The 26,600-nt window shown below is 50.2% G+C and overlaps 1 protein-coding gene across 2 annotated transcripts; it reads right to left on the minus strand.

Moving 5' to 3' along the window:
- Positions 1 to 5,803: 5,803 nt before the first annotated feature.
- Positions 5,804 to 26,600, minus strand: Cpn1 (carboxypeptidase N subunit 1). 2 transcript variants are annotated; one of them, XM_021644656.2, is made up of 9 exons: positions 26,172 to 26,600; positions 24,496 to 24,692; positions 21,573 to 21,728; positions 19,627 to 19,809; positions 18,129 to 18,240; positions 14,103 to 14,242; positions 12,015 to 12,114; positions 8,950 to 9,068; positions 5,804 to 6,101 (listed from the first exon to the last, which is right to left on the minus strand). In XM_021644656.2, exons 1-9 carry the CDS (start codon positions 26,392 to 26,394, stop codon positions 5,985 to 5,987), a joined length of 1,347 nt encoding a protein of 448 aa, XP_021500331.1. In that variant the 5' UTR covers positions 26,395 to 26,600; the 3' UTR covers positions 5,804 to 5,984. The 2 variants fall into 2 exon arrangements, with proteins under 2 accessions (XP_021500331.1, XP_060245980.1); XM_060389997.1 differs by lacking the exon at positions 26,172 to 26,600 and adding an exon at positions 25,952 to 26,123.

The raw sequence follows: 26,600 nt of genomic DNA on the forward strand, positions 1-26,600 counted from the left end.
TGGGAACGTAGTAGGGCAGGGAACGTAGTAGGTTTGATCATGCAACACCATCTTCTCCCCACAGGGACTCAGCTTCTCCATGGCTGACGCCAGATTTGCTAGAGCCAGGCGGCCCCACTTTGCAGAACCTTGTTTTGGGGGTGGTCAAGTTCACTGGTGTTTCCTGTTGCCACGGAAAAAGTGAGTTTTAGTCTGTGGTTTGGGTGCCACGCTCTCCCATGCTGGGTTAGACCTGTAGCGTGCTGATACGGTAGGTGGGGATAGTGAGAGCACACAGGCCTTTTACCCTTAGACGCAGCTGCCAGAGACAGGAACAGGCCGTTCCCCGCTACGGGATCCTCGGGTCTGTGACTCCTTTGGCCTCTTCCTTAAATATCCTGTCGCTTCACTTGCCTGTTTTCAGTCTCCAGGTGTCTCTTTTCAGATACAGATTCTTTTGGATGTTTTTGCATGCTAAATTGCTTTAGTCTTTGTTTCCTCCTCCAAATTTGTCCAGCTCTAAGAAGGTAGAAAGCATGTCTCTCCGGTTTGCTCACTATTTGCCCACCATTCAAACAGGGCGCCATCCATGTGTGACACTCAACTCTCTACCAGATGAACAAATACTGTTTTACCATGGTCTGTTCTTGTCGACCTTTGCACACTTTTAAAAAAGATTGATTTACTTGTATGCTTATGGGTGGTTTTGCCCGTGTGTGTGTGTCTTTCTGAACGCCATGTACATGCGGCGCCCACAGAGACCAGAAGAGGCTATCAGAGAATCCGGATGACTGCGAGCTGCCAAGTGGGTGCTGGACCAAACTCGGGTCCTCTGGAAGAGCAACAAGTGCTCTTAACCTCAGGACCATCACCCCCGCCTCCAGCACTTCTGACAGCAAACATGTTTTTCCCCGAACCCTCTAACAAGCTTCCCAATAACTTGATTCTGTTATGTCACTGACTACTTCCTAGGAACTGATCTTGGGTCCCCTGGAAGAGCAGCAAACGCTTTTCATCATTAAGCCGTCTCTCTGGCTGCTTCTGGACTGAAAAGGTGAAAGAGTGTTGAGTGCGCGCATTCATTGCTCTCTGCTCTCTGTAGCTATGGAGCGGAGCGACTATCCCAAGCACAGGCTGCTGGGACTTGAACTGCGAGTCAGAATAAGGCCGATCTCCCTAACTGCTTTTGTGAGTTTCTTTCTTTCCTTCTTTCTTTCTTTCTTTCTTTCTTTCTTTCTTTCTTTCTTTCTTTCTTTCTTTCTTCTCCTCCTCCTCCTCCTCCTCCTCCTCCTCCTCCTCCTCCTCCTCCTCCTCCTCTTTTCTTTAATCAAGGAAACAGGAAAATAAATGAAGACACTCATTCCTTGCCCTATCCTGGAGTAAAAGGTCACACTTACAGGATTAAAAAGATAGGTCAGCAGGAAAGAACACATAGCTATAACCAGAATTCAATTCCCAGTGGCAGTTCACAAGTACCTGTAACTTTACTTTTGGGGATATGATGCCTTTGGCTTTCATGGACACTACTGTCATGTGTATAAACACACACACACACACACATACACACACACTCTAATGTAAAATTTTTTCAACTCAAAGTGAAACCTTTAAAATGTATTACTAGGACAGGCACAGTGGTATATGCCTTTAATCCCAGCACCTAAGAGGCAGAGTCAGGATTTGTGTGAGTTTAAGGCCAGCCTGGTCTACATAGTGAGCTTCAGGGCAGCCAGGGCTACATAAGAGACCCTGTCTTGGGAGCTGTAGAGATGGCTCAGAGGTTAAGAGCACTGGCTGTTCTTCCAGAGATCCTGAGTTCAATTCCCAGCAACCACATGGTGGCTCAAGCCATCTATAATGAGATCTGGTGCCCTCTTCTGGCATGCAGGTGTACATACAGACAACATTGTATATATAATAAATAAAATAAATCTTAAAAAAAAGAGACCCTGTCTCAAAAAACAAACAGTCAAGATGTATTAACAGAACACTAGCTTCCACCAACCCAAATGCCAAAAACACCATCAGCGATCACTGGCAACCTAAAGAAGTGCTCTCCCCTTCAGTGTGATCTGCCTGGTGTCTTACCAGTGTATTCAGAAAGTGCCTTTTCCTTGTTTTGTGACCACACAAGTTCATAACCCTTTCTGTGCTGGAACCTTCGATTTTGGGTGATGTGAATCCATGTTTCAGGAATACAACTCAATTATCTCCCTCGTAGGGGTAAGAAGAGCAGTTTTGCATTGACACATCCATCACTCAAAGCTCAGTGGGTTTTAGAAACCTTGAGGCCAAGGAGACCAAGGCCAGGTGCCCATTTATCAGGTCAGAATCGAACGCTGGATTCATATCCAGGATCTAACTGGAGTGAGTTGACGCCACAGTACCAGGATCTTACAGGTTAGAATTGATTTTCAAGCCATGAGAGGCAGTTGGGCAATTCTGCTCTCTTGCTTCACTTTTTCTTCCACCTGTCAGTGAGTCTGACTCACTGACGCAGACACTCTCCTGTTGAAGCCATGCAATGCCGCCCAGTCTTGGCACACTCAGTACCCACAGCTGTGAAGCCGTGACGTCCACAGCCCCTGACAGGCAGTCTGGTGCCAATATGGGAAGCAAACAACAGCTGGTCAAAGGCTGAAGTCCCCACTAGCTTTAGGTAAACTCCACTACACCTGATCTCTTAAACCCTGCTGTCCAGTGCCATTGAGACGGCTTGGAGTGAAGGCAGCTTGTTGACAAGCCTGATGACCTGGGTTCAAGTCTCAGGTCATCATGCTGAAAGAGTGAACCAGCTCCTGAAAGCTGTCCTCTGACCCCCACATGCCATTGGTATGTACACACACAATGGTAACTCAGTATTTTCTTAAACGCCGTGGATTTTGTTTTCTGTGATCTTCTGGAGTAGCTCCAGCACTGGGATGCTAGCCTGTCTGAAAAGCAGATGAGCTCCTACCTCAAGTAGGAGGAGGAATCACTTGACCATAAAACACTCAGTTTAGGATGGACAGTGCCACAAAGACCCAGACATCAAGCGGGACTCTAGCACATGAGGTTGACAGCTGTTTCAGAGACAGGATGGTCCCAGCGCAGCCTCTCAGGAAACTGTGGCTTCCAAGATCATTCATCACCAAGCCTGGTGTCCAGATGCTGCTACAGTGGCTGGCCTGAAGAGGGCCGGCCCTCTGAGGAAGGAGGGGCAGGGGTTGCTTCCCCCTTCGCTGTTTTATGAGAGGCTTGCTTTTAGTCTCCACAAAGTCCAAGTTAGGCAGATAATATCTTCGTGTTTTTGTTTTGTTTTTTGTTTCTTTGTTCTTGTTGCTGTTTTGATGAGTAATTCACTTGGAGAAGGTGGTTTGTTGTTGTTTTAACAGGGAAAATAAAGATCAGAGTTACAACTGAAACTCAGGTCGGTCACGGTTCAAAACCCATGCCGCTCACTGTGATGTCACACAGCAGCAGGAGGCAGCAGCCTTTCAGGCTGGCATCCTGTACGGAAGAGCCCTCTTTAAACAGCTAAGTTATAAACCAGTCAGGCAGATGCTAAGTCAAAGCTGGAGGACCTTCTTTTGTGCCGTGCCAGCCTGCCCACTCCTACCCCATGACTTCACATCAGCCTTTCTGTGTTTCACATTGTTATAACACAATCCCTGAGGCTGGATAATCTACAAAGTAAAAAGGTTTATTAGCAGCTGCAGAGTCCTAACAACATGGCACCTGTATCCAGGCAAAGGCCTTATGCCTGCTCCCGACATGGAGAAGTGGGAAGGAATCACCCAGAAGCTGAAGGGGTATTTGGAAGTGACCCACTCAAGTTCATTACTCCGGGACACCAGCACTGATTTATTTGGGGGTGGGGCAGGGGCTCGTGACCTAATTATCTTGCATTAAGCCCCACCCCATACAGTTTCCATCGCCCCAGTGCCGCCACCACCCCGGGGACCAAGCTGCTAGTGCATGAAGCTGTAGGGAAGACGTGCAGCTGTGTGCGAGGCACAGCTCTCCGTCAGGACACACTGAGTTTGCACGCCTTGGCCAGAGCCTGGCTGCTCTGTACAAAGTTGTGCTTTAATCTCACAACTTTGGACTTGGGATAGGCCTTCCGGTTGGGGTGAAGCTTGAGTGTTTCAGCCTCAGGGTGGCAGGCAGAAGAGATCTGAGTCAGGAGGGAAGTCACAAGGAGCCGATGGAAGGTGCTCTGGGTCTGCAAGTGTCTCTGCCATTGCCTCCCTGAGGCTGAGGCCATCTTCCCACCTGGCTCCCTGTGGCCTCCCTCCCTCCCGTGGGGGCCAGCTCTTCAGGCAGCAGCCATGGCCACGCCCAGCCCTTGGCAGAACCCTTCAGTGTTCTGGGTCTTCTGGGGATAAAGCCCAAATTACTCTGTGTACTAGTTCCTCCCAGACACTCCTGCCTCAGCGTCTCACTCAGCCCCACAATGCTGTGTTCCCTGTAGAACCCTGACAAGACCGGCACCTTCCCAGAAGGTCACTTCTCAGACTGACATCCCCCTCAGCCCCCACACTCCGGCACCTTTACATCTGGCTCTGTCTGACTTTAGTATGTCTCAGCTCAGGCTGGAACAGGCTCCTCTCATGGCCGCCCCACACCACCTCAGAGATACAGGGCCACAGCAATTACGACAATCATTTCACCATTTCACGGGTTTTCCCGGCTACAAGGCTGCACTGAAACCACGGGCCATGCTTCCTTCCTCTCTGAATCCTCTGCATTCTGTGTGAGCAGGGACTTAACGAAGGTCCCTAGCATGAAGGCAAGTCTGGCTGTGCCAGCGAGCACTCTGTGCCTTCATTTTGTAAACCTCAGCTTGTCAGATGTCTTAGTGCTGGGGAACCTGAAGACAAAGTAAGCAGTATTCAGACAACCTAGAAAAATGTAGCATCCTTGACAAGTGAAGGCCTCTCGTGTCGCTGAGCTTGCTGTGCCCTCTCAAAGCTGCGTCATCAGAAGAAGGGACCCAAGGAATGCAGACTGGGGAACTAGAAAGAAAGCATTAGCCTTTAAGCCTGATGAGCAACTTCTCTAAGAGGGAAGACAATGTGTCTTCATCCCTTTTCCTTCTGCCCACAGACTGGGGCGGCTCAAGTATAGATCAAGAAAGAGTGTGTTAGGTCACGGAGGACAGCAGGTCCCCACAGCTGCTGATGTGTGTGAAGCTGTGCCCTGGGACCTGAGAGGGGAACTGCTCACCCCGAGGAAAAGCTGGGCTCGCTAGTGGGACAGCTGTGGAAACTCAGACCACTCTCCAACAGCCAGCCCCCGGGACAGAGGACCTGGGACACCAGCCTGACGAGGGTGCACGAGCTTGCACACTCTAGGCATGAGATGGAAGATGACACAAAGTCTTGGGAAACATCTAATTTTCTCAGCGCTGCAGTCGGCACCAGTGGGTTCAGCTGGGACTCAGCAAGGCCCAGAACATTTCCCTGCAGGACACGTTCCCAGGCTACAGGAGCGCCAGGTCTCCTCCATACCCGGAAAGTAACTTGTTGGCAGTGCTCATGGGTGAGGGACGGGGAACTGGGCCCTGCAGGGCACATCTTCTTGCTGGGAAACCAGTGGCCATTGCGGAAATGGTCCAGGCAATTCTGGGTCACCTCAGCGCTGCAGTCATTTGAACAGCTTACGCAGCGCCACATTGTCAGCAGCGCCACATTGTCACCAGCCCCACGCTAGACTCTGGAAACAGAGGATGGCCGGCTGCAACCTGTCTCAGCATGCAGTACACACTGGCATGGCACCCAAACCAAACTCCCAGAAAGAAGGTCTCCAGAACCCTGCTGGAGGCATGCACAGTGGCGCCACATTCCACAAGGTTCTGACTCCTTTAATGCTGGCCCAGGAAGGCTTGCTCCTGGGACAGAGAGAAATGCTCGGGACTGTTCTGTATGTGCTTATGTCTAACCATGTCCCAGATAATAAGAGTGTGGCCACGGGTTGGAGAGCGGGGCCCTGGCCTTGCTGTGTGTGGCCCTGGGTGCTGGGCTTCAGGCAGGGCCTCGATGTCGCTTTGTTGCCAGGTCTTTCTTTCTGTGTATCCGGGCCTGCTTTGCCCTGCTTCCCTGTCCTCGGCCAGACGTGCTTCGCTTGAGTTGGAAGTCGACCTGCAAGGGCAAGGCGGAAGCTAAGATCCCGTCTGGACTTTTCCCCATTGCACCAGGTTCTAATGGTGGGGTCCCGCAGACTTGGCAATTATTTCCAAAAGAGGGGGAGGGAATCAATCACTAGTGATAGGAAGTGTGTGACAGCTGGATGAACTAAATGTATGGTTTTTAAAAACACATATATCAGCAAAAACTTCTTTCTATACCTCCAGCCACAGAAACCCTGCTTAGTGCAAGAGTGATGACTGAAGGGGTCTTACTCTCCTTTTCCTGCCTGCTGGCCCTGTGAGTACGTACCATGCATGCCAATGAGCGTCTCAACCTTCTGCCATACTGCTTGGCAACAGAGAATGGAAAAGTTGATCAAAATTGCCTGGATGGATTTTTTTTTTTTTTTTTTTTTTACCTTTTTGAGACGAGGTCTCACTACATAGCCCTGGCTACTTAGAACTTGCTTTGTAGACCAGGCTGGCCTTGAACTCACAGAGATCCACCTGCCTCTGTCTCCAGAGTGCTGGGAATAAAGGGGTGTGGTACCACAGCCCCCTGCATTCTCGAGCCCAAGATTACATGAGCATCTGTGTGATCTTCCAAGGGCTGTGCACAGCTGTCCACTAGCCACGGAACACTAATGGACAGATGCTGCGGACTGGGTGTGGGACACTGGGTGTGGCAGCAATGGAGGCAGGAGTGACACCAAGTCCTAACTCCTCTCCCCTGGGCTTCCCTGGCGGCCCCTCCCTGTGAGAGGCAGGGAGTTACAAACACCCTGCTGAGTTAACTGCCTCTTCCATAAAAATCCCTGGCCAGACTTTTTTTTTTTTTGCTAGTTCTGTAAAGGGGTGTGGAGGGAGTCAGAGCCAACCACTTCCTACTCCCCATTTAGTAAACACATAAACCAAGGAAAGCGAGAAAAGAGAGGAGACTAGAGAGGAGGAGCCGACAGGGCAAAAGAAAAACTCGAGTCTGGAGAGAGTGCTGGGCTCTGGGAGCGATTTTAATCCTCTTCACTGTAATACAAAGACCCTTTAGTAAATATCTGTTTTCTTTCCTCAAGCAAGTGGCTAACTGCTCTAAAATACAAATGGAAACAAAGTAGACAGTAACGCAGTCAGTAAGCAGACTGGCAGCCACTACTGTCTCTGAATATTACATCCAAATGACAGCTTGTGCCTCTCAGTTATACTTGACACATGAAAGGTTATGCTAGTTTATTTAAAGGATATGGGGGGGGTCACCCTGAAATAGGCAGAAGTCAATATGCTGTGGAGATGTTTACATTTGGCCTGCCTACAGTGCACATTTATGTACGTGGCTGCTGCTGGGCCACATACGGTTTAGGGTGGAACAGGGAAGAAAGGGGATTGGCTGGCTGAGAAACAGGGTTCTGCATGACGGAGGGCTGTCTTCTACCCCGCCCCCCCCCATCAGTATAAAGCTCTTGCCATACAAGTGTGAAGACCTGAGTGTGAATCCCCGAAACCCTACGTAAAGCAGCGTGTGCCTCTGTAATCCCATTACTGGCAGCTCCCAGACCAGCTGGCCTAGAGTACACACAGCTGCAGCAGAGAACAGGGAGACAGTGCTTCCAATAAGGAACCTGAAATTGTTCTCCGACCTCCATCATGGCATGGCCACGCCTCATTCTCACAACGCATGCTCGAACATATATACACTCCCCCCCACACACACAGACACAGAGAGACGGTGTGAGGGCAGGGGCGCGGCAATGATCTCAAGTTTTAGAGGAATTTTTTTAAAGACCTGAAGTTCTCTTTGCTCCGTTGGCTTCCAGGGTTCTGCGAACAGGCAGGGAGGGTAGTGTCTGTCCCGGCGACATATTAGGAGGTGAATCCCACCCCCACCATCCTCTCACTGTGTGGTACTTACAGGGGGCTGTGAAGGTTAAAATGGGCAGTTGTGGAAAGCTCTCGTACGGCAATGCTGGAAAGCCCAGCAACTGCTCAAAAGCATGTAAAAAGATGCTCTGCCTGATTTCATGATGGGTTGACATCCATGTAAGTCAATGGTTCTTTGTTTCCTGTCCTTTCTCTAAAGGAGGGTTGTGGAGAGTTGAGGCCGGAGGTGGCTGATCGTGGAGGGCAGCCACGGGAAAGAGAGCCTGAGACCACAGGGCACAGACGGCTTGCAGAGCGCCACCTCGTGGTAGCCCCTGTCCGTGGCCATGAAGAAGTTACCAGTGCTGATTGGAGCAGCTCCAGGGCCGCAGCGCTTACTAAACAGCCTGTGCGGTGCACCCTCTGTGGACCTGTGCTTTCTCTGTGCAGTCCTTCGAGAGGAGGTGTGTACTGGCTGGATTTGTGACACTTGACACAAGCTAGTGTCATCAGAGAGGATGGAGCCTCAGTTGAGAAAATACCTCCATGAGATCCAGCTGTAGGGCATTTTCTCAGTTAGTGATTGATGGGGAAGGGCCCAGCCCATTGTGGATGGTGTCTTCCCTGGCCTGCTGGTCCTGGGTTATATAAGAAAGCAGCCTGAGGAAGCCACGAGGAGCAAGCCAGTAAGCGGCACCCCTTCACCCCATGGCTTCTGCATCAGCTCCTGCCTCCAGGAGCCTGCCCTCTTTGAGTTCCTGTCCCTACTTCCTTCAATAATGAACAGTAACAAAGAAGTGAAAAGCAAATAAACCTTTTTCTCCCCAACCTGCTTTTATAGTCATTGTGTTTTGTCTCAACCACAGAAACCTTAACCACGACGAAGTGTTAGCACTAAATTTACAGAGGAAGAAGCAGGACGAGAGAGGCAGGCTGAGTCAAAGAGGTGAACCACGAAAAGTCAAGCGGGGAACTGAGCAATGTGCCGTCTAAGGCTCGGGGTGACTCACCCGTGTTGGTCCTGCAGGCCCCACGGTCACGGTCATTGTTTTTGGGTCGTACCCTGGGGCCTTGGCTGTGACAGAGTAAGTACCGGGAAGCAGCAGCCGGAAGTAATCCCCGTGTTCACCTAAACACAGAAGGATGGAACTCAGCTGTCTTCAAACCCACTTCAGACAGAACCTGGCTATGAAAGCGAGCGGGAGGTTCGAGGTGGCCACAAGCCTGTTTTTCCTTTGTTTGTTTTGTTTTTTTTCCTCACAGTGTGATGAAACCTATAACAGCTAAAGTGTTCAGAAGAACGTTCCTCAGTAGGAGCCACTCCTGGGAAGGCTCCACTATGCTGCGTCTCAAACTCCAGTCTGCTCTAGATCCTGGGTCTAATACAGATTCGTGCTCAGCAAAAAGTCACTAGGGACGAGAAAAGGTGGAAATGACTGCTAATATTTTGCCAGATGAGAAAGTGCTGATCCCTCTGACATTTAAAAAGCCATTGCAAAGAAAAGGATGGTTGGTAAACAGACTTCCCTGAGTCTAGCACTGTAGAAAGGCAGATTTTGCCAGAGAAAAGCAGAAACTACTGTGAGAAGCAGCTGTCAAAGAAAGAAATAGACTCCTGTATAGAATTGTGGGCCCTCAAGAGGCTGAATCAAGACCCTGGACAAGCTACGGGAATGTTATACAGGCCAGAGTCAGACTAAACGGTCACTAATGGTCTGGCCTGAGAAGCTCCCCCAAACTTCTCTCTCTTTTCTGACCCAAACTACCATCAGAGTCACTATGCGAGCTGGCCTCACATTCATGATCTTCCTCCCTCAGCCTTCTGAGTGCTGGGATTACAGGCGTGTGCCACCACATCAGCCAGAAAAGATAGATATTTTATTTTTAAGACAGGCTATATAATATTTTATATAACCCCACACTAGTTATTTTGCCTGAGGATGGCCCGAAAATGTACGGCCTTCCTGCCTCAACCTCTCTAGTTCTGGGATCATGTGGACTGCATGCCTAACTTCCGTGAGGCTGGGACTGGAGCCGGGGCTTCACATCTCCAGCCCTTACTGTTTATCATCTCTTCCGTCACCTTCAAACGTTAAAGAGAAAACAAAAATGAAAGGAAGCTTATTGTTTTAGGGTGGGGTTGTAAAATTTCGGTTAATGATCCTTCATCCCATTAAAATCAATTGTGAGGGTAGCTGGTGAGGTGGCTCAGCAGTTAGGGACCTGGGTTTGTGTCCCTGCTCCTACAGGACAGGATTATCTTCTAGAGGGTTCTAATGCCCCCTTCTGGCCTCCTCGGGCACTGCATGCACATGGCACACATGCAGGTGAAGCACCCCAACACACATCAAAAATAAATAAAATCTTTAAAAATCAATTAACATTTCCTTTAGCAGCTGAGCATGTTGGACCGTCAGGAGAATCCGGAGTTCAAGGCCAGCCTCAATCAGACCCTGCCTCAGAAAACAAACGAACAAAAAGAGGGCACCAAGCTGAGGGCCTGGGTGGGGTCCCTGGAACTCACACTCACTGTGGCACAAGTGTGCCCAAACAGACACATGCACAAAATAAATAAATTAATGAGAAGTTAATGAATACGAGAAGTAAATTCAATAGGGAAGGATACAGGCAACTGGGCCTGATGGTACATGCCTTTAATCCCAGCACTTTGGAGGCTAAAGTTGGGATCTCTGTGAGTTCAAGGCCAACCTGGTCCACACAGGGAGCTCCAGGCCAGCCAGCACTATATAGTGCAAAACAAAACAAAGAACGACACAGGCAGTAGTGAGGCCATTTTTTTTTCTGTTACTATTATCTCTCTCTCTCTCTCTCTCTCTCTCTCTCTCTCTCTCTCTCTCTGAGATGCATGACGGGATCTCAGGCCTTCCAGGCTGGTCTCAACCTCACACAACCTTGAGTGGTCTATGCTGGGATTACAGGTGTGTGCCGCCGTGCCTAGCTGACTCAGGGCTAGGACTGAACCCAGTGCTTCACCAGGCCCCACCCCCAGCCCTGTAATTTACTTTAAAATCCTTTTGCAATGCAGTGTGTCATTATGCACATATTGGACTCTTTAGATTACATCCGGAAACTGTTGTTGTTTTAATTGGGGGCTTATGCTCAGGGGTAACTAGCAATTGTGTTACAAAAGCTCCATTTCTAGATTTTTCTTCAAAGAGGGCCTTGGCTGTCTCCACCTGTCAGTGATGCCAGGTGCACAGTCAAGGTCCTCAGAGTGTAGCTGAGAAAAGGCTCCGAGTTCTAGCACGCATATTCTTGTCGCCCTGTTTCCTGACTGTGGGTGTAAGTTCCCAGATGCTTTGAGCTCCTGTCACCCTGACTCCCGACTATGGTGGAACTCTGACCCCGGAACTATGAGCAAGCCCTTTCTCCCCTAAGTTGCTTTTTTCAGAGTGCTTCACCATAGCAACATCGAAAGAAACCAAGCCAGTACCCTTCCGGCGGGCCCCGGGGAGTGCCCAGACTGCTCCACAGCTCACAGCTTGCCTCAGACCCAGCCTGCAGGAGGAAACTATTAGCTTCTCCTGAATGGACAGGTGGGAAATGCCCGAGCCAGAGGGAAAGCCAAGCATGTGTGTTATTGTCCTTCTTGGCCTATTCCACTCCATCATTACTAATAGCGTCAAGCCCAGAAATATTCCTAACAAGACTGTCTCCACGTGATCCCCAGGCTCTGACCAGGAGCTCTCTGCACTCAGAGCCTGCTCACTCCAGAAGTGGAAGAGTTTCTGTATCCTGGCTGCTCCAAGCAGAGCTTGCTTTTGGCTCCATACTTGGTACCCTTTCCTTCTTTCTTTCTTTCTTTCTTTCTTTCTTTCTTTCTTTCTTTCTTTCTTTCTTTCTTTCTTTCTTTCTTTCCTTCCTTCCTTCCTTCCTTCCTTCCTTCCTTCCTCCTTCCTTCCTTCCTTCCTTCCTTCCTTCCTTCCTTCCTTCCTTCCTTCCTTCCATGCCTTACCTCCAGTGTCCCTGATGTTCCTGCTGGTCCTCCTGGCTTGCAAACTGGTCCCTAGTTCTTCTGAAGGACACAAGGAGCAGAAACTCCCTTCCTGCCTACCTGAAGTGACGTCATGATTGATGCCGGTGACAGAAATGACAGCCCCTGTGAGGTTGTTACAGTTTTCGTCAAGCACCATTCCCTTGATGCCCTGGTGAACCTGCAGGAGACAGCAGCCACTGAGAGTGAGAATCACAGAATGCCTGTACAGCTGGAGAGGCTCCGGCCCTCCCCAAGGCTCCTTGCAGCCCACCTTCATTAACACCATGGCAGCAGCCGGTAAACCAGCTCTTCACTGCTCCCCACCCCCATAATCCCTCCTCAGTACAGGGAGGATCCTGTTGGAGACACGGTCAGACCAGACTACCTTTCCTCCCACAGCCCAGCAAGGCCTTGGGCTCCTGTGCTGGCCTGGAAGGCCACAGTTCATTACCTGCCCAGCCCCATGACAGTTACCCTCTGCTTGTTCTTCAGGACTGTTTCCATCCTAGCCACCCTGCTAATCTAATTGCTCACATTTATTGATTGAGTGAGTGATTGACTGGTTGCATTTGGGTATTTCGTCTGCATGTGTGCCTATGTACCGTGTGCATGCCTGGTGCCTGAAGAGGCCAGAAGAGGACTTCAGAGCCTGGGGACTGTAGTCTTAGATGGTTGTGAGCCACCATGAGTGTGCTGGAAACCAAACTTGGGGTCTTCTGAGAGAGCAGCCAGTGCTCCCAACCGCTGAGTCACCTCTCCAGCCCCTACTGGTCTAACCTTGAGTTTTATTTTAATTAAAAGCTTTACACTGTGGTCAGGGCCGTAGAGATGGCTTAGTGGGTAAAGGCATTCGTTGCTCAGCCTGACAGCCTGAGTTTGATTCCGGACCCAAGTGGAGGAGGGAGAGAACAGACTCCTTCCCACAAGCTGCTTTCTGATTTCCACACGAGCGCCATGGCGCGGATGCACCTACACACACGCTCACACACACAGAGAGAATTTAAAATAACTCGTGATGAAATACTCATACTGTAAGTTGTACAGTCCAGTTTGTTGAGTACATCTGTAGCGTGTGCCCAGCATAACAACTCATCACTAGAACTCTTTTCATCTGACGGCACCAAAGCTGCTCACCTTAAACTCAACTCCCCATCCTCCCACTTTCTGCCCCACCTCCTGCTTTCCCAGTCCCACCACCATTCCACAATCTGTCTCTATGACTGAAGGAACTCTGTCTAAACGGAGTCACACAAGATCTGAGTTTATAACTAGCTTATCTCATTTAACACAATGTCCTCAAGGTCCATCCACGCTAAGGCATGAGTCAGCGCTTACTGTGTTTTGAAGGCTGAATAATCTTCCTTCCTTCCTTCCTTCCTTCCTTCCTTCCTTCCTTCCTTCCTTCCTTCTTTCCTTCCTTCCTGTCTTGTCTGTCTATCTGATTCCACTTCTTTGGAGTTTAACCGTGCTGAGTAATATGATCATTTTATCTTAATTAGGGTTTCTTTTGTTGGTCAAGAGACCCAACTTTGGCTCTTGCACATGCTAAGCAAGTGCTTTATCACTGAGCTAAACTTCAGGCTGTTTTTTGATTTTCTGGAAGCTCTGTCACACTGTGTTCCACAGAAGCAACCTGACTTTCCACTCCCCATGACAGTGCCCAGGGAGACAGGTCTCTCCACCTCCTCCTGAGCCTTGTCACCCTGGTTTTTGACAGAAGCCACTACAGGGCATGTGAGGCTTTCAGAGGCGGAGCTTGGCTCTTCTTCAAGGCCTGTGTTTGGAGGGTCCTGTCCCTGCTCCTGACACCTGCCCTGACTGTGCCCCCCCTGCTCCTTGGACCCTGTGTAAGAGTCACCTTCTCCATAAAGCTTTCTTCATAGTCTTTAACACTTTAACAGGACTCACTTTCTTACTTTGTCCATTGTCTGTTCTCATTAAAATGTCAGCTCCACACAGACAGGGATAGAGGCATGTTTACCCAGAATCCCCAGCTTAGAGGAAAGCTTTTGACAGACAGCTGTGCTCCAGGACATTGAAGGGGGAAAAAAAATCCCGTGAGTAGAGTGCTTCTTGCATTGAGTCAGAGCTGGGTGGAGGCCTGAGCCTGTGGGAACCCCAGCCGCCCCTGCAGCAACCACGAGAGTTGAAAAGATGAGACCTTACCTGTTCCAAGAACTGGACTAAGGCTTCCCGGTTCCCCAGCCACTCCCGCTGCAGCTCCTCCTGGGGGGGAAACTTGTTGCAACTCAGCTCCAGCGTGATCTCAAAGCAGTTGGTGTGGAGATAATTGAAGTCTTGCATTCCTAGGGAAAGAGGCAGTGGCGTATCCTCCTCCTGAGGCGCCCACCATCGTCACGTCCCCTCGTTCCCTTTAGTCACGATGGTGCCCCTACGTCTTCATCGCCACCTCCTCTGCCTCGTGACATCTGTTAACGCTTACCCCACACAAAGTCGTTACCCCAGTCTCGGGTCATATGCCTTTCTCTCTCTCCAGTTTTCTTTCTTTGTTAATCTTGTCACCTGAAGCCTTTGTCCCTTCCATTTCATGATTTAATTCCCCTTGTGTGTGTGTGTGCGCGCACACACATGTGCAGGTACATACTCATGTGCACACATAGAGGCTCAAGGATCTCTCAGGTGTCCTGCTCCGGCTCCATCAGTCATGCTCTGCCTTCCTCCCTCGAGAGAGGGTCTTTCCCTGAACCTGGAGCTAAGCTCGCCACCAGCAAGGACAATGACTTTCCTGTCTCCTCTTCCCCATCGCCAAGGTGATGGGGATTTGATCTCTTTGGTAACAAGAGACTTTGAGGTGTGAGCCAGCTCTTGGTAGCCGGCCAAAATGAAAGGGTTCTTATTCTCTTAGTTGGCTTAATCAGCACAGCTGCCCGTGTTATTGGACATATACTTTTAAAATGATATGAAATCACAAAGGACCCACCTCCTGCCATCACCACATCCCATCATTCCCTTTAGTCATGACGTCTCCACTATATCTTCATCACTACCTCCTTTGCCTCTTGACATCTGTTAATGCTTATCTGGGAGGCAGAGGCAGGAGGATCTCTGTGTGTTTAAGGCCAACCTGATCTACATAGCAAGTCCCTGATCCTGGTCTACAAAGTAAAGCCTTGTCTCAAAATAAATACAAAAATAAATAAAAGAATGGATACACAGAGAGACTTCAATAGATACTGAGCTAAAGAAAATGTGTAAAAGGCTGATAAGCACACAAAACGGATGTTCAACATCATTAATCTCCAGAGCAGCGCAAACCAAGCTGCTGTGTGAGACCAGCTTGTACTCACTGGGTGACTGCTAGAGAGAGGGATGAGGACAGAAAACAATGATAAAGGTGTAGAGAAATCGGAGCCTGTGAACCATCGATAAAAGTATAAAATGATACAGCTACTACAGAAAAGATTTATCATCTAATCCAACAATTTCAGCTCTAGATATGCACTGAAGTCAAGATCTCAAAGAGGCATTTTTACATCCACGCTCATAGTAGACTTATTCTTACTAATCAGAAAGTAGACAGAGCCCGTTGTCCATTGATATCCATCAGTATACATCCAGACGATATCCATCAGCATACAAAGAAAATGAGGTGCACGCATACATTGGGATCTGCCTTCCGAAGAAAGGAATTTCTAGCATATACCTTGATGAGCTGTGAGAATGCCACACTAGTGCGATAAACTAGCCCAGAGTCAAAAGACAAATATTGCATGATTCCAATATTACAAAATGCCCAGGCTAGTCGAAGTCATAGAGGCAGCATGGGCACCGGAGCACAGTGGGAAGAGTCTAGAGATGGCGGTGGGGCCAGCTGCACAATGTTAAGAGTGTAATAAGCTCCTGGTGGTGTACGCCTATAATCTCTGCCCTCTAGAGACTGGAGGCTTGATGTGAGGTCAGGGTTAGCCTAGACTACAGAGTAAATGCTAGGCCAGCCAAAGAACCCCTGTCACAAAAAAACAAAAAACAAAACAAAACAAAAACAAACCCAAAGGACAGTAAGTTCTGTATTTTGCCACAATAAAAATTGAAAAATAATTATCTACGTAGTTAGCCTCCCTCTGCACTTGTTCTTTATGCTGATGAGAGCAAGCAGCTGTTAAAAAAGAATGCAGGGGGCCGGAGAGATGGCTCAGCAGTTACAAGCACTGGCTGTTCATCCAGAGGACCCGGGTCAGACCCCAACCCCGATAGGCAGCTCGCAACTGTCCAGTTCCAGGAGAGCTGACACCTTCCGGCCTCCTCGGGCCCCAGGCAAACACTTGTACACATAAAATAAAAAAGACTGGAGGAAGCTGGGGGCTGGGAGCTAATCTTGGTTGTTCGCCTAACTGGGCCTGGACTCAACTAAGAGATACGCTGCTGGGAACATTTACGAGGAACTTTAGCCATCGGAACCGGGAAATCCCATCCTAACTGCAGGCAACATCCTTAGAGCAGAAACCCAGATGAAAGGAGGTTCAGGGGAAAGCCTTGCCTGCTTGTCTTTGTGTCTCGCTGGCATGTTCATCTACCCTGTTGTTTCTGCCACTGTCGCTGCTGCTGCCATTAGAACCTTTGGTCTTACGACATGGGCTGAAGGCCATGGGCTCCCCAGGAATAATCCGGGCCTTCAGCACCTGAGTGGGAGAGGCCCAGCTTTTAGGACTGTGCAGGTGCCAGGTCCTTGGTGGCTTCAGTGTGAGGACAGCCACTGTTGGGCCACTCAGACTCTATCCTGTGCGGGAGTCTAATGAATTCCTTTTTAACATATATTCACCCTATGGGCTCTGTTCTTCTAGAGAACCCTGGCTAATCCAGAGACCAATAACCACCAAGTGAATAAGTGGTTTCTTCCCATGCACTAGAGTCCCCTGGAAGGCTGGGCCACCCAGCTAGACACTGATCATTGGACCTTACACCCAGAGTTTCTGATTCAGGAGGCTCAGGGTAAGGGCCCCACGTTTCTACATCTAACAACTTCCAGGATAAGGTCGGAGGCCACACTGCTGAGATAGACATAATTGACCTAATTAATCACTGTTAATCTGGGGACTGTGCTGGTTTGGTTTAGAGTGGAGATTCTCTTAGGAGGCATGCGCCATGCCTCCTCAGAGGACAGGGAGGGTGGAAAGGAGAAAGGAAACAAACAAGCATGATTTGAAAAAGCATATCTGATTCTTCCAATCCAGGGGATGTGGAGGCCGGCTTCCTTACATAAGGGTAGAGAAATCAGTCTACCTTTGTGTTCAGGTGGGTTTGGGGCCACAAGTCTAACTTCTCGGTGCACTTTGACTCCTTGGCTTTCTCCTCTCTATTCTCCCCAGGACCAAACAGCAACTCAGCCCTTATCAATACGGATGGCTCAGAGGAGAGAGTATGGAAAAAGACAAGTGTGAACAGCTCCTGAGAGAACCCAGGTCTCTGGTCTAGCCTCTTCCCTGTCCTTAACAGTGGAAGGTTCAAGACAGATGTTTATCCAGAGCCAGTCGCAGGCAAGGTGCAGGGAACAGGGCAGGTGGGAGCGGGGAGAAGGGGGACTGCAGGGGAGGGGACAGAGTGCAGAGAGCAGGGCAGGGGAACTACAGGGAAGAGGGGGGAGAGGTGCAGGGAAGGGGGTGGGCTGTGCCCACTGCTAGAGCTCCTTGAGCTTTCGCGATGAACGGCCCATGCCCATGGCGGGCCCTGCTGTGGGAAGGTGGTAGCCAGGGTCCCGAGCCTTCAGGGGAACCAGTCCCTCTGATCACCTGCTGCGGCCTGCACCCCACCTGTGCTGCTTTTGGAAACAAGAGAACTTAGAAGCCAGGTGTTTCTAACTGCTTTACCCAAAGCATCAGAATTGCGAGGCACGTTATCAGGCTTAGAGATGGGAAGCAAAGCACAGAGAGGGCATGCAATTAGCCCAAAGTCACACAGCTGGTACAGGAGCAAGCTGAATTCCAAGTTGATTTACTCTCAGAGACCCCACCCTTCACCACTCAGCCTCATTATTTTTCTCCTATGCCCCAACAGATTTAGGGCATAAAACATCAGTTTCATAAAACCCACACGTTACCCCCTCCCTGGTCTTTTAGGATCACAAACAGACCATCAAATGACCTCTCGAGAGCTCTCTCCTTCTCCATTTCCCCATCACGCCCCCGAGAAGGAGAAAGGGGCGGTCCGTTTCTGGCCATTCCCAGGACTGCTCACCCTTGCTGAGAGAATACCAGGACGCCCCATTGGTGATGCCGTCTGGAAAGTAGTCCCCGCAATTCCAACCTTGGTGCATCCATCCATGTGCATATGAGTAGACCTTGGCCAGCTGGAGGAAGAGCAGAAGGTGCCTGAGAGCAATCTCAGCTCCCACAGCGACGCTCAGGCGCCCAACTGGGGGACGCCAAGAGACCACAATGACTTGTGTAGTATATGCTTCAGTGCAAGCAAGGGTGTCCGAGACAGAGGAGGAGGCGATGGGGGTGGCGGTGGTGGTGGTGGTGTGTGTGTATGGGTGTGTGTGTGTGTGTGTGTGTGTGTGTGTGTATGTGTGTGTGTGTATGGGTGTGCATTCATCCAGGTAAGTGAGCATGATTCAGACTACAGTTGGGGGTTCTGGATTCGTTCTCAAACTCTGTCCCCTCCCTCCCTCTTGTCCTCTGTCTCCATTGGTCTCCATTGGGTCTCACGTCTGTCCAGCTGCCTTTGAACTCAATCCTCCTGCTTGCCTCAGCTTCCCAGGAGCTGTACATGCTGCCAGGAGCTCTGTATTCTAGTGTTTCCTCTTTCTCGGGGGTAAATCTGTCATGTCAAAAGGGGAGGGGTGACAGCAGACTGCCCAGGAGGTCCGTTTCAGTTGGACCATTTTTTCCAGCTGAGTTTATTGAAAGAAACCAAAGCCTGACTAAAGTAGAAACGTCCTGACAGAAACGTGTGCTGGAAAGAGGCACATGCTGAGACTCTCCATAATCCCTATTACTTTTTAATAATTAAAAAATTTCAGACATCTTGCCCTACCTAGCCTGGAATTGGTTCTATAGACCAGGCTGGCATCAAACTCACCACCTGCCTCTGCCTCCCAAGTGCTGGGATTAAAGGCGTATGCCACCGGTTCTATATTCAGAAAGATCTCTATGTGTGGTCCTGTGTGTGTGTGTGTGTTGTGTGGGTATGTGAATGTGGGGCGAGTGTCCCTGGAGACCAGTGTCCCGTCCCCTGGAGCCGGTATTACCGGCAGTTTTGAGCTGATAAACATGGACTCTGGGAACGGAACTGAGGTTCTCTACAAGAGCCACAAGATCTCTTAGCTCCTGAGCCATCTCTCCAGCCCATTCTACTGTTCTGTAATTTTATTTAAATCTTAATTTGCATGGTCTATTTTTCACTAAAATAGACATATCATCATAAAAGTGTAAATTAGATTCTCTCAGAATTCCCATTTCACACCAATGACTCATGGACAGTGTAATTACTTTTCAGGCTTATTCTCATTTGTCATCAGCTTAAGGGTTCTTTTCATCATAGCAATTATAAAGTGTTTGGATTTAGTCACTCCTGGATTTATGGCTCATCGACAGAGATAGTGTGACTTAGAAAGCCCCTCTCTCGAAGACCCTGTTTCCGGAAACCGTCTGTGGGGTCCTGTGTCTCGGACATGAACTGCATCTCCCGAGCCCCAAGCCCCTGCCTCTGGGGTGAGTGCTGTTCTGCATACCGTCTGGAAGAGCTCATCATCCGGTGTGGGGGAACTGGAGGTGTGATGGGGACCCCGGAACCGATGCTCAAGGGACTTGTCATAAGGGTAATTGGCCACCACAGCCCCACCATGCATATTGGCTGAGAGAACGAAGTTCAAGGAGCGAATCCACTGGATCACCGCCCGGGTCTCGGGTTCCACCTGTGGAGAGGTGAGAGGTCAGGAGCCAAGGTGTGGCTGAACCGCCACGAGGCCGGCTGGAGAAGCCTGTCAGAAGGGGCCTGTGGGGACAGTGCATCCCAGATACGAGAACTGGAGCTGAGAAACTTTGACCTCTGTGGTGATGATTTCAAAAGTAAGTGTAGGGAACCCCTTTCCAAAGTAAAGCATGTGGGCGATAATGCACAAAACAGGCAAGAAGCAAGCCTCCGGGTTACGGAAGCTCTTCTGCACCAGACAGTGATGGGCACGTCCAGCATATACGCCCACACCGGGGAAGCTGTAACGCCAAGGGCAGTCACCAGCAGAACTGCAGACTTTAGATCTTAGGGAACAGAAGAATTTCAAGCCATCCTCAGTAAGCATGCTGGAAGCCAGCCGAGGCTACCTCGATACCTTGCCTCAGGAAATTAAACAAAACAACAACAACAACAACAAAACATGGCACCTTCTGGCTGGACACACTGAGTAGAACCATGTTATTTTCAAGTTACTTAATGGAACCAACTGGACAGCTGTAACCGAGCCAAGACGTCAGTCAACATGACTTTTACATCATTTCCTAAAAAGGTTTTATTTTATGTTGTGTGCATACGCGTGTCTGCGTGTGGGCACGTCCACAAGCGTGCAGGGCATCAAACATTCCGGGAACCGGAGTTACATGCGACCGTGAGCAGTCCAGTGGAAGCTCTCGGGAAGAATGGCAGGCACGCTTAAGCACCGTGCCAGCGGCATCACTTCCAAGGGGAAATGCTGACTCTGTTCATGCACGATTGGCTGATGCAAAGCCCCCCCAACCCCAGTCTCTCAGCTTAGCATAAATTGAGTGTCTGGAACCATCCCACACATGAGAAAAGTCAGGGCTAAACAGCGGTGGCAGTCTTTCCCACCCAGCAGCCGGCCACAGCAGAATGGAACCATTGGCATCACCTACAGCTTGCCAAATGCTGCCTCCCACTGAGAGAGCGCAGGAAACAAGGGGAGCTCTACATTGCAAAGGGTCACACAGAGGGAAGGTGGAGAAGCCAGGAGTAAGACGCCCCGGGCCCCATTCTGTAGCTAACTCTTTTATAAACTGCTGTTGCTCTCTGCTGACAGTCCAGGACAGTGTTTCTCAACCTGTGGGTCTCGACCCCTCCAGCATGGACTGACCCTCTCACAGGGGTACTCTAAGACCACTGGAAAACACCAATGTCTATATTACAATTCATAACAGTAGCAAATCACAGTTACGAAATAGCAACAGAGATAATTTTATGGCTGGGGCCACCACAACACGAGGAACTGTGTTAAACTGCCATAGCAGTGGGAAGGCTGAAAACCGCTGATCTAGTGTCAGCAGAAAGAACACCGGAGTGTGAGTCAGAAGGTCCGTGTGTGCTCATGCACACAGAGTGTGTACGTGCTGGAGTGTGTGTGTGTGTGTGTGTGTGTGTGTGTGCACGCGCGTGTGTAGGCATGAACACACGCGCACATCAGCCTGCTACAGAGGCCAGAGGACAACTTGCAGGAGCCAGTTTTCTCCTTCCACTGTGTGGATTCAGGACTTTCTTCCTCGAAGGCTCCATGCTGCTGGGGGAAGGACAGAAAGAAGCTCAGCAGCTATCATTCCTCCAGGTAAATTAACAAGGAGTGAGGTGATGCTTCGTTCTCGGGGGTTCTGCTGCTATGAAGAATGCTTAGCATCCTGCAAGCAACCCCAGGCGATGCTTTACTTGCCTCGGGTGCCGATTCCCGTTTCCTACCTGACTTTTCCAGTTGTCTGGCAGGGGTAAGTGGTGGTTGGGGCCGCCATACTTCTGGTTGTAGTAGAAATAGGTGTTGAGGTCCGGGAAGTTGCGGTTCAAGTCCACTCCATTTGCGTTGTTCCTGCCAACCAGATACCCAGACGTGTTTGGGCCCTCAGGAAACGAAGAGAGGAAAAACGAGTGTTTAGGAGCGTCCTATATTTCCAGAGTGCGGTGTAACTTTTAAACACTAGCTGCATTAGATACTTTTCTATTACTGTGATAAAATACCATGGCCAAAATCGACTTAAGAAACAAAAAATGGTTTATTTTAGCTTATGGTTTGGGTGGGGCAGAGGGAAGAAGGGACAGAGGGAGGGGAAGAAGGAGGGAGGGGAGAAAAGAGGAGGGAGGGGGAAAGGGAGGGAGGGAGGGAGGAAAGGGAAAAGGGAGGGAGGGAGGAAAGATGAGTTCATAATGGCCCAGGAGGCAGGACATGGTAACAGAAGCAGGAGGATGGCTGATCACATTTTTATAACACACAGGGAGCAGTGGGAGAGAACAGAAAATAAGGCAAGGCTATTAACCCTCAGAGCACACCCACAGTAATGGAATTCCCCATTAAGGCTTCTGAAGGTCCCAAATTTAAGGCTGGAGTCAAGGCAATCTGCCGCGCCAAGCCCACTGCAGCAGATGCGCCAGGCTGAGGCAATGCCAAGCCTTGCCCATTCCAACCCACCTCAAGGCGTGTGGCGCCCCAGCAAGCTGAGGTGGCCTGCCACCCCAAGAGGATCTGATGACCCGCAAGCTGTGGTGACCCACTGCCACCCTTCCCTGCTTCGGGCAGAGGGCAACCTGGATGGCCTACTTCACCCTCTAAGAGCTATGTTTAGAAGCCAAGTAGCAAGTGGCTCACTGGCCGGTCCCCATCCCACCACAGGGCAGTCAGCCCCTCCTTCCTGCCCTGGGGTTGTGGAGGCAGGAGACAAAAAGGCAGAAACTCCTCAGCAGCAACTCGCTGGGAGCTGTCTACTGGGAGTTACCTAAGCCAACTGCACTCAGTAGGAGCTGTCCATGTGACTCGTCCTGCCTCTGCCCATGGGAACTGGACACTTTTCCTGTCTCAGAATGCCTACTGCCACTGCCATGGGAGCAGTCCAAGATAAGGACAACTTACTGCCTCCACAGTGAACTCTTTGTAAATTTTGGACACTTTGTACACTTTATAACCTCTCAAGGCCAGCCTCAGCTGCATGAGATCCTGTTTCGGAGTGTGTGTGTGTGTGTGCGGGGGGTGTTATTAGAACTATTTTGTGTGGCACTGGAGAAGAGGACTGTCCACTACAGCCCAATAGACTAAGTAGGTGCAGCTCAAATTGTTGGCTCTTCCAGGAAGTGAGGTAAATGAACCTCATTTCCTACCGGAAGCTCAGAGATGCCTGCCATTCAAATTTTCTCTAAGAGTCTTTATCATTCTCAGAGGTTTCTCTTTTTATATGACATCCCACTCTTGTTTTATTCTTGGGCTGCACTGAAAAGATGACATTTCAAAGAGTTCTCTTGAGGTACCCACAGGATTTCTGCCCCAGTGCAATCATTTATCCAAGCCTTGAGTTTGCCCTGCACCTCCACAGTAGGGGCTGTCTCGCTGCTTCTTGTTCTTAGCCATGTAGTTTTAACTGTCAGCATCAACAGCAATGGGCTCCCCCGGTTGATTTTGCACACAAGTGGCCATGATTGCTGGCAAGGAAGGAATCTCTGGGCTGGGGCTTGTGGCTCGGTGTCAAAGAGTGCTTGCTTCGTACGGGTGAGGCTTCTGGATCTCACCTTCAGCAAAGCCAAAAAGAGAAAGGGAAAGAAAAAGAAGGGTAGCGGTGGTAGAGAACAGGAGGAATAAGAGGAGGGAAAGGGAGGGGAGAGGAGGGACATCACCTAACAGAAGGTCCCCAGGTTCCCGAGCAAATGGTGTAACAGATTCCCACTGCTGCTGTAACCAACCCCACAAACCTGGTGGCTTGAAACAATGGCAGCATTTTAGCTGGAGCTCAGAAGAATGAAATGGCTGTCACAGTGAGGTGCCAGCAAGACCTAAGAGAATCTTTTCCTGACTCCCATGGCTTCTAGGAACCATCCTCACTCCTGGGTTTATGGTTCTCTCTCTAGAGAAACAGATGTTAGGGCCTAGCAGCATCGCTATGAACCCAGCCATCTGGAAGCTTGAGTCAGATCTCTGTGAGTTTGAAGACAGCCTGGTCTACAAAGGGAGTCCAGGACAGCCAAGGCTACACAGAGAAACCCTCAAGAAACAACAAAACAAAACAACAAAACCACCTCAAAAAACAAACAACAATAAAAAACGTAAAAAAAGGGGGGGGGGAGGGCTCAGAAATATAGTTGAGTGGTAGAGTACTTGGCTAGCATGTTTAATTTAAAGCCTCAACAAGCCTAAAGGGGACAAGAACAAACAAACAAAAACAGGAGGAAGAGGAATAATCTAGAATTAATCCCCCCACCCCAAGATCTGGAGGAAGTTTGTGCTCTTCTGCTAGAAGTACAGAAAGGTGGGGACTTGGTAACGCCCTCTCACATCTGCACAGTATTTTCCGGTTTACAAGCTGTTGCCAAGGAATTTCCACATCTGTCCCCATAACAAGATCTCAAGGTTAGCTGGACGGTATAGGGACCATTCAGGTTCCATCAGAGCCCACAGTTACCCCCAGCTCCCCAGCTGTCTTACCCTTCCTTCCTTCCTCCCTTCCTTCCTTCCTTCCTTCCTTCCTTCCTTCCTTCCTTCCTTCCTTCCCTCCCTCCCTCCCTCCCTCCTTCCTTCCTTCCTTCCTTTTTACTGATATTTACAATGGGACATAGGACACACTGTTTTTGGCACTCATTGCATAAGATGGCTTTAGTCTCTTCACGTATCTCCCTTAGAACTGCATACCTGGGCAGCAGCCACCTCGTAGCCATCAGGGTTCATGGAAGGCAAGATATGAATGCGTGTGTCCTGGATGAGGCGCAGGATGCGCTGGTTCCGGTTCCGGAACTCCTCGCACAGGAATTCGGACAGCTGGAGGAGCAGCTCTCGTCCCAGCACCTCGTTTCCGTGCATGTTCCCCACATACTTGACTTCTGGTTCCACTGGGAACAGAAAGGCAACCCAGCTTGAAGGGGCAGGAGGACCATGGGTTCAAGGCCAGCGTTGGCTTCCTAGTGAGTTCCAGACTAACTTGAGACTCACCCCACTCCACCTCCCCCATCCCCATTCCCCCAAAAAAAGAAGAAAGTCTCGGGCTTTCATTAGGTCCTTCCCAGCAATCCCCAAGCCCCTTCCAGATAAATTGCAATAGGAAAATCTATAGACATCCAGGAAAATAATGATCACTCCTTATTGAACCTCCAAGTGTATTAGCTGTTCATGTTCTTTATTGCTAATCTTAAGAGAACTCCTGTGGAGTGGGTCCCATAAGGGCGGAAGATGTTAAGTAACTTGTCTGAGGCTGCCTGGCGGTTCGTGCAATGGAGGTCAAAGCCCAGAGAGCACCACTGGAGAAGCACATTCATAAAGACACACCCAGCACCCTGCTCAGAGACCAGTCTTTGTGGACGATGGCTTTTCCCCAAAACCTCTCTCATAAAGTGCTCTTCAGCCTAGTGTAGTCTTTGCAGTTGAAGATGTAAGTTGTTTGGCATTTGGGGCTCTGGAATATGTCTCCTTCAGAGCCGGAAAGGAGTGTCTTGAGGCATGGGAGGGGAAGGAATCTGCTTCTGCCTGGCTTTTTGTTCTTCCCATCCGCCACCGCGTTAACTGTTAATGGAAGTCAGAACTGAGGTTCTGTGCAAGCCTCTAGACCAGTGGTTCCCAGCCTTCCAAACGCTTTAACACAGTGGCTCACGCTGTCGTGACCCCCAACCCTGAAATCATCCCGTTGCTACTTCATGACTGTTAACTTTGTTACTGTTATGAATCATAATGTAAAAATCTGATATGTGGGGTATCTGATAGGAAACCCCCAAAGGGTCACGGCCCACAGGTTGAGAACTGCTGCTCTAGGTCGCTAACGTGAGACAGCTGTGCTCTCTTTTAAAGGGACACTCCAGCGCTGCCTCCTTTCCTACACAACATAGCTCTCCTTCCCTGGCTTACTGATTCTCTCCCTCTTCACCTCCCTGTTTCCTTGCGGTCTGTACAGGTCCAGTTCAAACACTGTTCAGTGTGAGTCACCACCTTGAGCCTAGCCTCACGGGAGAGCTAGGAGCTCAACTCTTTCTGCTATGTTCCCAATCATTGAATCCTGGTAGAAGAAGCAAGAGAAAAAGACCAAGGGTGAGAGGGAAGGCAGGGGAGGGGATGGAAGGGAAGGGAGAGCAGAGAGAAACAGGAGGAAGAGCCTCCTTACCATGGGGTTCTGAGCAAGCAGAACCCAGCAAGGAGGAAGGCGCTGAACTGGGGTGGAGGCTCCCCAGGGCCAGGGAAGCTTTAAGCCGAGCGGGGCCACCTGCCTTCAGGTGGAGGAGGAGGTATACGGAGCGCCCCACGGGCGCAGCCGCCGCTGTCTCTGCATTTGTAAGGGAAGGGAGTTAGTGGCCCAGCACAGCCCCGCTCTGCTCACCACTTACAGGGCTCGTGGCTCCCAGGGTGGTCGCTGAACTCCAGCACGTAGAGGTACCGCCCCTTCACGCTGCGCCCGATGTTGTAGAGCCGCGTGATGTCCGGGCACTGGTTGTGCACCTTGTACAGCGTCCGCACGAGGTCGTCGTAGCGGTGGTGACGAAAGGTCACCGGGGCAACAAACTTGCAGAGCAGGAGGAGGGGCAGGAAGGCTGAGGGCAGGTTTGGCATCTCGCTGAGCTTCCCAGCTGCCTCTCGGAAACGTGGCCCCCTCTCCAAGCAGCCCTCTCCCAGTTAGGATCCAGAGCCCAAAGCGCACCGCGCGAACCTGCGAGGAGGCTGGGGAGCGGCCTCCGCGACGCTGGGGATTATTTCTGTGGCCCTAGGATAGCCACGGTGCCCCCGGGGCTCATTTCTCCTCTTCGCCTAAGCCTGGA

The sequence above is a fragment of the Meriones unguiculatus genome, chromosome 1 (assembly GCF_030254825.1).
Source record: "Meriones unguiculatus strain TT.TT164.6M chromosome 1, Bangor_MerUng_6.1, whole genome shotgun sequence".
Taxonomy (NCBI): Eukaryota; Metazoa; Chordata; class Mammalia; order Rodentia; family Muridae; genus Meriones; species Meriones unguiculatus.